This window comes from Rhamphochromis longiceps, linkage group LG11 (assembly GCF_057381845.1).
Source record: "Rhamphochromis longiceps isolate RC_006_pf linkage group LG11, R_longiceps_female_GT1.1, whole genome shotgun sequence".
Taxonomy (NCBI): Eukaryota; Metazoa; Chordata; class Actinopteri; order Cichliformes; family Cichlidae; genus Rhamphochromis; species Rhamphochromis longiceps.
Window position 1 is genome coordinate 31,712,381 of NC_140567.1, and position 10,120 is coordinate 31,722,500.

Genomic DNA, 10,120 nt, shown 5'->3' on the forward strand with positions numbered 1-10,120 from the left:
GAACACGTCTACAACAGAAATCCTTGGGTCAGAAACTCTGGCCACAGCCCCAGAGAATCCTGTTCAGGATGAGGAAACCTGCCTGCTGGGAGTGATGTGTGCATGTGTGTGCAGCTTCTGGATGTGAGTAGCAGCCACCCTGTGTGACAGTAAGTTGATAGCTCTGTTCACCGTGCTTCTGTAGTCTGACAGACAGATTGACACAGCAGGACTGTGTATTTCAGCCATGTTAGTACAAGTTTCCTCTGGTTTCTTAACACTGGTTCTCACTGAGCCACTACAAGTTTCATTACCTGCGTGGCGTCACTCTGTCGCTGACAACACAACTTACTTGGGAAGGAAGCTGCAATGGATGCGTATGCTTGCGTAGATTTATTCATCTGTCTGCATGTAAATTCGGTGGAAGTATCATTTGGTAAATGGTAAATGGCCTGCATTTGTATGGCGCTTTTCTAGTCCTTAAGGACCCCAAAGCGCTTTACATTCACACACTGGTGATGGCAGCTACATTGTAGCCACAGCTGCCCTGGGGCACACTGACAGAGGTGAGGCTGCCGGACACTGGCGCCACCGGGCCCTCTGACCACCACCATGGGGTTAGTATCTTGCCCAAGGATATTTGGCATGCAGCCAGAAGGCAGCCTGGGATCGAACTACCGACCTTCTGATTAGTGGCTGACCTGCTCTGCCACCTGAGCTATTTACATGTTGTGTGAATCATATACAAGACCTGAAACCACCTTGAAACTATTGAAAATTAAATTCCTAAATATAGACACCTACATACTCAAAAGTTGCTGATGAGCAAACTGTAATTCTACTCATTTTCTGCTTATACTTTCAATCACTTTCCAAAGTTCATGGCCATGAGTGATAGTACGAAGACTAACCAGTAAATCATTAACTTTATTGTTTCAGCTACAGTCAAAGCTGCACTACCCTTTGGCTATACCCTGCTTTCTCTCTTTGCCACAACAGATAGTTACAATGATTTAGAGGTGCTAGGTCTTATCCCCACCACTTTTCATTTTACTGCAACCCACCCCAGCATAAGCTGGAGGTCACCACTCAAATGAAGTGGATCACATCATCCACAAAAAGAAAAGACAGAATATTGAGTCTGCCAAACCTTCCACCCTTTGGCTATACCTAGAAATTCAGGTGACAAAGAGCAGCCCTGAGAGAATTCAGAAAATACAGACTTATTGTTGGTAATGACAGCCATGCTCTCACTATGGTTTTACAAGGTATGAATAACCTGTAAGAAGTCCGACACCTTAAAAGTCTGGAAGCACAGACCACAGAACACCCTGAGAGACATGGCGTTTGACCATGTCTCTCAGGGTGTTCTTCGGGGTCTGAGAGACCCCGAAGAGGTCTCTCAGAATCAACAATCAACAAGTCTACTGCTTGGGCAAACTCTGACTGCCTCAAGAGCCCCGAAGAGGTTGATGCTTGTCTGATCTGTGTGGTGGTCCAGTGTTATACAAACAGGATGGGATTAAGCAGAACTGAGGAGATCTCAGTATAATATATTATACAAAAGAGTACAGTACCTCAGCATACAATATCAGAAGGTATTCTTGTCGGTGATTAACTACGCCCCCATGTGAGTTAAGCAGCACTTTAGCCTGACTGCAACATGTGGGCAGAACATCCCTTCCCTCTCCTTAGCAACCTGACAACTTGCCTGAATCGCTTTGAGGATGACCAAAAGTCTGTTTCAGCTACTGCCAAAGCTGCACTACCTTTAACCTGCCCCTACCTGTTGGCCACCACAAATTCCCACAACCTAACTAAGCACAGGAGGATTATTTCCTCAGCCTCTTCATGGCTGACTTGACATCTGGTGTCCAACATCTATTTCAGGGGTTACCAACAAACAGCACCTTGCAGCGACCTCGGCGATGAAGGTATGGAGCATGGCCAACTCGGTGTGTGAATACAAGAACACTATGTGCCAAAAAACTAAAGACTCACATAGTCGTGTGGATTACAAGCTTTTCTGTTCCAAATCATCACATAAAAGAGCTTCAAAACATCTCTGAATTGAACATTACTTGTTTTCCTGTCAACACATCTTGCTGATGAGCCAAGCAATGAAATGTTGACTAAAATATTGAGCTGCTCAGCTGCAAAGTACAAAGAAACGCATTTGCTGTCTTTGATGTGTGCATTGTTTTGTTTATTTTTGAATTGCTGATTTATTAGACACATTTTCACAGTTCTTTAGATGATGTGAACACAGGGAAATGCTAATTGTGTTTACTTACTAGGATGTCTTGTTTGAAACAGGGTACCTTTCATTGGGAATTTTACATGACTGATAACCTTGAAGGCTGATTCATCCGCTTGTCTCATCTGTAGGGGTTTTCACAAATGCAATGCAGACATTATTAGGAATACAAATGTCTAAATCAGCAGGATGACAAAAATTATAATGAACTCTATCTTGCAGCTCCCTTGTGTAATGACCGACTGGATTCAAACTCAGCACAAATTCACACAGTGAGTGGGAGTAAAGTGTCCTATAGTGGGAATCCATCTAAGATGGAAAATCCCTTGTTGTGCTCTACATGTGAGAAAGAGCAACATGATTTGGATTTTGTCCAGACCTCATGTGTGAATGCAGATTTTCTTTCCACTCGTTTTTGTTTCTTTCTAACTGTTACAAAGAGTCAATAATGTGCAACAGCCTTTATCTGGATTCAAGGCATAATCGACAAACCTTTTCAAGCTAATACAGAAAGTACATTCAAAGGGGTGAAAGTAAATAGGTAATGCAAACTGCCAGATGCACAAGCAATACTGACATGCCAGAATGACCTTTATCGATAACCAATAGAACACGCTAATGATTGTGGGAGTTAAGGGCTGATGTTTGATGGCAGTATACACATCCAGGATTTCTGAAGATCTGAGTAAAAAAGGTCAAGGCCCTATCATGGTTGCTAATTGCTGCTGCTAATAACATAAATCTATAATGGTGTGGCTAAAGAAGATCAATGACCACAGACTGACACTGTACCTAATGAATCCTCTACTGACTCGAGGAGAGAAATGAGGTAAGAGACCGAACTCACAGTTAGGGCTGAGTTCAAGTCCAATCTCCTCTTCTAATAAAGAAAGATATGTAAAAATGCATGTGTGTGTTCACACAATCTGTATATAGCTTCCTAGTTGGTTGTATGTGCCTACAAGTTGTCATTTGTGTATATGTGCATGTGTGTGTGTGTGTGTGTGTGTGTGTGTGTGTGTGTGTGTGTGTGTGTGTGTGTGTGTGTGTGTGTGTGTGTGTGTGTGTGTCCTTGCTCTGGATCATGTCTGTGATCCCAGGTGGGCTTTAGGGGTGGAGCAGCAGAGCAACAACAAAAAAAGATGCAGCACCAGGAAAGAGAAGAAGGTAGACACTCTCTCTTTCATCTCTCTTTCATCCCACCTTTTCAAGGAAAGGAAAGAGAGTTTATTCCACTGTTCTCTCACCCTCTCTCTCCTCCTCTGTCCTGCTCTCAGATGCCTTTTGATGCCTTTCAAGTCAACCAAATGTGCTTTCCGGCTGCCATGCACTCTAACAGAAAGGCCTGTGTGTAGTGTGGGCTTTGGCACAGTGCCTAATTACTTTTAAGTCATAGACAGGTAGGCGGAAGACGGAGGTAGTTGTGTGTGTCTTTGTCTGCATCATGTGGGCTTTAAGCTGAGTTGTTCTCTACCACCCTGCTTTTTAGTTTTATGGGATTTACGAGCTAGCCTTTCTACCCAAAGGCAGTTTTGGCATTTTGCCACCATAAGACAAAAATACTACTGTACGTGTTGGGCCAGACATAAACCACTGACAGAAGATCACCAATATACTGGCATGATATGTAATAAGCAGATGGCACATCTGATACCACAGATACAGTATTTACTCCAGGTCAGCCACCAAGTGATGTAAAATTTAGAATAGAATAGAACAGAATACAATACAATATTGTGTTCTTGAATAGTTGGTGCTCCACACCAACTGTGTCAGAATAAAATATAGATAGTAGACAGCAGAAATAAATAGGTAGTGCAAAGAAAAGACTTGGTCTGACTAGAGTATGTGTGAGTGACCTGAGTGATGAGGGTAACTCAGACCATGGCTCAGATTGGTGAGGTTGGTGGGCATGGGTGGGGTGTGGGGTGATAGTGGTTATTGACGGTCAGAAAGGCCCAGGGAAAGAAGCTGTTTGACAGGTGGAGGTGTGGAACTTGACTAGCCTGAGGCACCGACCGGGTCAAACAGATTGTGGGCGGGGGTGCAGGGGGGTCACCTGCGATGGCCCTGGTTTTCCTGAGACGGGAGGATCTGGCGATAGTCTCCAGGGGTGGCAGAGGGCAGTGAATGACCTTTTTTGGCGGTGTTAATTACCCTCTGCGCCGCCTTTGTGTTTCAGTTATGGCTCATGTGTATCAAACAACCAGGAATCCACGAAGTGCAACTGCTGCTGGGCCTTCTTTACCAGAGCATTGCTGTTGTGGGTCCAGGTAAGATCTGCCCAGAAACGAAGGTTGACAGATTCTACCCATTCACCATTTATAATGAGAAGGGAGTGGACCTGTCTGAGCCTTCTGAAGTCTATTATGAGTTCTTTTGTTTTAAGGACGCTCAGCTTCAGGTTATTTTCTAAGCACTAGTGGCTATGACAAATAAACTGAATTATCTGCTTTTGCACAAGGCAGTACTGAAAGATTAATGGTCATTGGTAAAGTTCATATTTGGGTAAAAAAAAAAAGAGAAAGAAACCTTATGTTTATTTGTGCCATGTGTTTGTTTTCAGCATCATCTTATTTATACGAGCTGACAGAAACAAAGGTCACTGACTCAACACAAAACAAGGATGTGAAGAATAAACACTCAAAACCTCATGTAGGCTTGTGCATGAAGCATAAAAAAATAATCTTGTAACGACTTAAGCATGATGCTAACAAAATTAGTTTTTGTGGTGGCACAGTGAATTGTTATAGTGAATTGCAGGCAGTGTTTTCCCGAGTTAAGCCTTTAAACATGGAAACATCCTCTATGCTGAAATGTCCTTGAGCAACACCAACAGACTGCAGAGACTTTCACTCCAAAGTTTAATAAACAATCACATTATTATGTGAAAGGGCTTTACAAGCCACTGCTGTTTCTTATTTTCTCCCTCTGTCTTTCTGTCTGATCAGGAGGAGGAGTGGCAGCTACAGGACAAGTCTGGACATGATGGAACCCCCCCCCCCACTCCCTCCTTTCCCCTTCCTCTCTTCCCTAAATCATTTCCCTCATTCCCTTCGTCCCTCCTTCCTCTTCTCAATTTAAGCGCAAACCACAGACTTGCTGTGGAGGTTTCCATGACAAACATTACTAATTGGGGATCATTTTCATTTTGCTTTTTTCAATCATGTCTGGCAAAAGTGACGTGTGTGTGTGTGTGTGTGTGTGTCTGTGTGTGTGTGTGTGAGAGAGAGAGAGAGAGAGAGAGAGAGGGAGAAAGAGAGAAAGCCACAGAAGGGAAGCACTGTTAAGTCTCTGTTTTGATATAAAACCTCTGGCTCATCAGACAGACAATATGAGCTCAGTGCAGCTAATAAATGCAATATTACAAGTGCTATACTGCTTTCAGAAAATGAGCAGTTGTTCCGGAGCAGCAGGTTGGCGGCAGCAGGGTGCATCGCCACTGCAAGTGACCTCTGATCCTGCTGGGCTCCAGTCCACACACAGCTGGTAACTGTGGGTTGTTGCTTACAGTCATAAAATCTCACATCAGTATTTCCTGATTCATTTACTCACAGTTTCCCACTGGCTCATTGAAATGCAATATAGTAATTCAATATACTGATACTTACAGATATCACATTTGTGAAATAGTGAGCACTTTTATCAGACAGGCTCACAAAAGCAAGAAAAAAAAAAACTTTGTTGCTCCAGGTTGAGGACAGGAGAGAACACAGACATTTTCTAGTCTAATTTAGTGCCTATATGCTTTTAGCTGGCACATTTCAAAGACAGCAAAGCTGGTTTGGTTTAAACATGTAACCACAATTAATGAAAAAAGCAGATCCCAAGTATTTCTTTAAAATACAATGAGATTTTATGTCACATGCATATTTTGGTGAGGTTTGAGGGGTTACATAAATAAAGTAATTAAAGAAACCTTCGTTGAGGAAAGAGTGCATTCATGATGGGAAAGAAATATTTAGAGGAAATATAAATGATCTGCTTAAGTCGTTTAGTCATTCCTAGGCTGCAGTTTACCAAAGTGTTTTTTTTCTTTAAGTCACATCATTTCAAAATTAATGCAACTGTTGGATATTTTTTTTGTCGTTGTAATTTTTGCAATTAGTAAGGTGAAATTGTTAAAGTCTCTAAACAAAAATACATGTTTATTTGTAATATTTATATATTTCTTGATTGTAATTCCTTTATGGTAGACTTGAATTTTCAAGACTTAAAAAGTGCCGAAACACATTTAAGAACAAAGGCATATCATACCCTCAACATCTACCCCCTTGTGTGCCTGAAAGCCATATATCTAAGCTCAGAGAGCACAGACTTCTGACAAGCAAGCTGGCTGTGCGTGTGCGTGTGTGTGTCAGCGTGCGTGAGTGTGTATAGCTGTACTGTATGTATATGTGTGGGTATCTAATGATCCCTGTGTCGCCTTCTCGGTGTCTCCCACACCTCCCCTTCTCATTAGCGGTGACGCCTGAGTGGATTAACCGCACGCGTGCACACGTACGTGCACGGTAACACACACGTCCACCCCAACCGCTAACGAAAGTAGAGCTCATCAAAGAGAATCTATCCACCCTGGTTTAGAAAAGACAAACTGTCATAAAACTCGGATTTGTACTCAATGCAAACCAGAAGCCCCTTTCTGGCAGGAGGCTGGGTATGTGGGTCCATGTGTGTGTGTATATGTATGTGTGACAAAGGCAGGAGCTCGGAAACAATATGTATTTATTGTTTTTGTGTTAAGGCCAGTGTCTTTCTGTGTGGGTTCAAATGATGTGTTATATCATCGCAGATTAAACTAATTTGGTAAGTAACTGAGAGAGGGAAAAAAAGCAGAGAGGAAAGGAAAGAAGAAAAAAACTTGAATGAAAAGAAATAAAAGGATGATGAATCGCAGGAAGAGAATGAAAGGAGAACTCACTTGATTAGAACAATAAATATAGTCACAATACACAGCTCTACTCAAGACCACATATCTTCTCTTCTAATCAGATATTTCCTGTGCAGGCTCATAGATAGAAGAACAGACTCAGAGCCGAGCCAGAAGGATGGAAAGAAAGTGAGAACTTAATACAACCAACACCCAGCACAAAATGAGAGTGAAGTCCTGGTAACTGTAAACCAGATGGACATGATCTAACATCTCCTGTCATAATGTGGGGGGGGGGGGGGGGGGGGGGGGTTTCCAATCATTCTGATTGAAAGAGACACTCCAGACTTTTGTTTTATAACCAGGATCAAAACCTTACCTGCCAGTCTGGTGGAACTGTTCTCTAGTACATTTTCAAAAAAATATAAATCCACTGCCTGCTGTAAGCAATTCAGCAATGGAAGAAGGCCAGCCAGGATTTAGCTGTTAGCATTAATCTAAAACTTTGCCCATACTGTAAGTCACACCAACAAAACTGCGCGAGACAGGTTTAAACAGAAACAATCAACAAACCTAAGGAAGCACAGTTATTTGTGTTGTAGCCGAAGAACCAAATTTGCTGTTTGATTTGATCTTTTGGCACAGATCAGAATCAAAACCATGCAGATTCTCCAGACCACGAGCCAACAGCAGTCAAAGCGTTACATACAAATAACAGATGAGAAAGCGCATGATGCTGTGAGGAAAACAGAGGTGGATTACAACAGTGTGACAGACAGAGAACAGATATCACTGTCAGGCCTCCGGTTAGGATTCAGTAAAAAACTGGGAGCAATGCAGCGGATGTACTGCTGGGGTGATATGGGCTGCTTGGAAGTGTGACAAGAAGAAGCAGAGCCACGGATGAGCCTAAGAGCTGGAGAATATCCAGCTCCAAATAAAGAGACAAAAGAAGGAAATAGAGTTTGTGATCCTACCTTTCTTGGTTTTCTTAGATGGCTGTTTCTTCTTAATGAACTTGGTCGCCTCCTGTGGAACTTCAATCTCCTCCCCATCACCAGCCAGCTCTGCTATGGGCTCAACACCTCCTGAGTGAAAGATATGAAGGAAAATCATTACAAAAATAAGTTCAACAAGTCTTTTTTTCCTTCTTTTTTTCTTAAAAACACATTGTTATGACACACAGTGTCTGTGAAGATAAAGTTTGCTTTCAGTTTTGATCCTCTGAGCTGCAAAGCCATTGGGTTGCCAGAACAACATAAATCTTTGTATCCAAGGAGCAGCACAGTTGCGGTCCTGATTAGATTGTCAATGTATGGAATAACTAGGAATTCCTATATTATTTCATTACATTCATTACTTAGTAACTAATGTGTTCTAAATACAAAGTAGCTAATCCTTCCCTACACATTAAAAGCATAAGTATGTCTGCATGTTTTTCCCAAACTCCTAACCCTAGACAACATGTTCAAACTTGATGAAATCTAGCCCATATACTGCCTAGGGTACACAGATCTGTAATATCTATATTGCAATCGATCAAAATATTTACTTCAAATACATTGCAGTTATTCTGTGTATTTGTATCCACAAACTGCATGATCGAGGGAATGTACTATCATTTTTATGCACGTAAATCCAACCTAATGTTTGAATGTTCGTGTACATGTGATACATATAAAAATTTGCATGTTTTGTCCAATGAACGATTATCAACATAAAACTCTGCAAGTGGTTGCTGCAAACGATGGGTGTGGCTGTTTTTTCAGTCATTTCCATCTTAATTTATCCATCCATCCATCCTTTTCCGCTTATCAAATTCAGGGTCGCATGGGGGCTGGAGCCCATCTCAACTGTCTTAGGGCAAGAGACGGGGTACACCCTGGACAGCAATTTAGAATCACCAGTTAACCTAACCCCACCAATTTAATGTCTTTGGCCTGTAGAAGCCATTTATATGTTACCCAATTAAAGCCCCTATGATTGGTAATAATCCAAGTGTTATAGTGTCTGACCTGTAACAAAATGTTGCACCAAATCACATTTCATAGCAATTGGGTAATAATTAAGCTATTTAGTCTTATGTTTTCTATTTAAATCAACATTTACAAATAACAGAAAAGACATGTATAACAATCAGCGGAAGTAGCTGACGAGACAGGACTCATACCATATTTAAGATGTCACCGTTAGCATTCTTTTCCTATAAGTTGAACATTGTTTTTGCATTTTCATTTCTAATGGTTTATAATGATTCCGAATTGTTAATAACGTTATGTAGGCCTGCTGCTATGTAGCAGGCAAAAGGTGGAGGCGAATGCAGGACACGAGAGACAGCTTTAATGCTAAAATTGAACAAAATACAGAACAAACTCCGAGTAGAAACAAGGCATCCAAAAACCAGAGAAACACAGCGCTTAAATACACAAAACTATGGGGAATGAGGGAGGACGTGACAAAGAACTGAGACAAACTGAGAGAATAAATACAAGGTGATGAGGGGAAACAGGAGACACCTGGGAGGACAGCTGAAACTAATTGAGAAAACACGCGAAGGCATGTAAAACTAAATACAAAGCATAAGAGACAAAAGACTAACAAAATAAAACGGAAAGTAATTAAACACGAGAACAAATATGCATACTTGACAGAGAAAACACAGGAGGGCAGGAAAACGAAATGTAAGTGCAAATTATAAAAGGAGACTGAACCAGGACTGAGAATAAAATCATGAAGAGAAAGGAGCCAGAATACAAAACTGAAAGTGCCCAGAACTACCAACAAACTAAAAGCAGAAAGACAAAGAAATGCAAATCTAAACCAAATGTGAACTACGAAACAAGAGTTATTTAACAATACGTTTTCTTGAAAATTTGCATTTGTAAATGTACCAAGTCAAATCAAATCAAATCAAATCACTTTTATTGTCACATCACATGTGCAGGTACATTGGTACAGCACATGTGAGTGAAATTCTTGTGTGCGAGCTTCACAAGCAACAGAGTTGTGCAAAA

General features: G+C 41.4%; 1 protein-coding gene across 2 annotated transcripts in view; it reads right to left on the minus strand.

Moving 5' to 3' along the window:
• The window catches only part of bbs9 (Bardet-Biedl syndrome 9), a 174,949-nt gene that overhangs the window by 55,686 nt on the left and 109,143 nt on the right, over positions 1–10,120 (minus strand). For both annotated transcript variants that reach the window (XM_085423661.1, XM_085423662.1), the window contains exon 21: positions 8,084–8,194. In XM_085423661.1, coding sequence (XP_085279787.1) covers positions 8,084–8,194 — 111 coding nt within the window. The remainder of the gene's footprint in view (positions 1–8,083; positions 8,195–10,120) is intronic.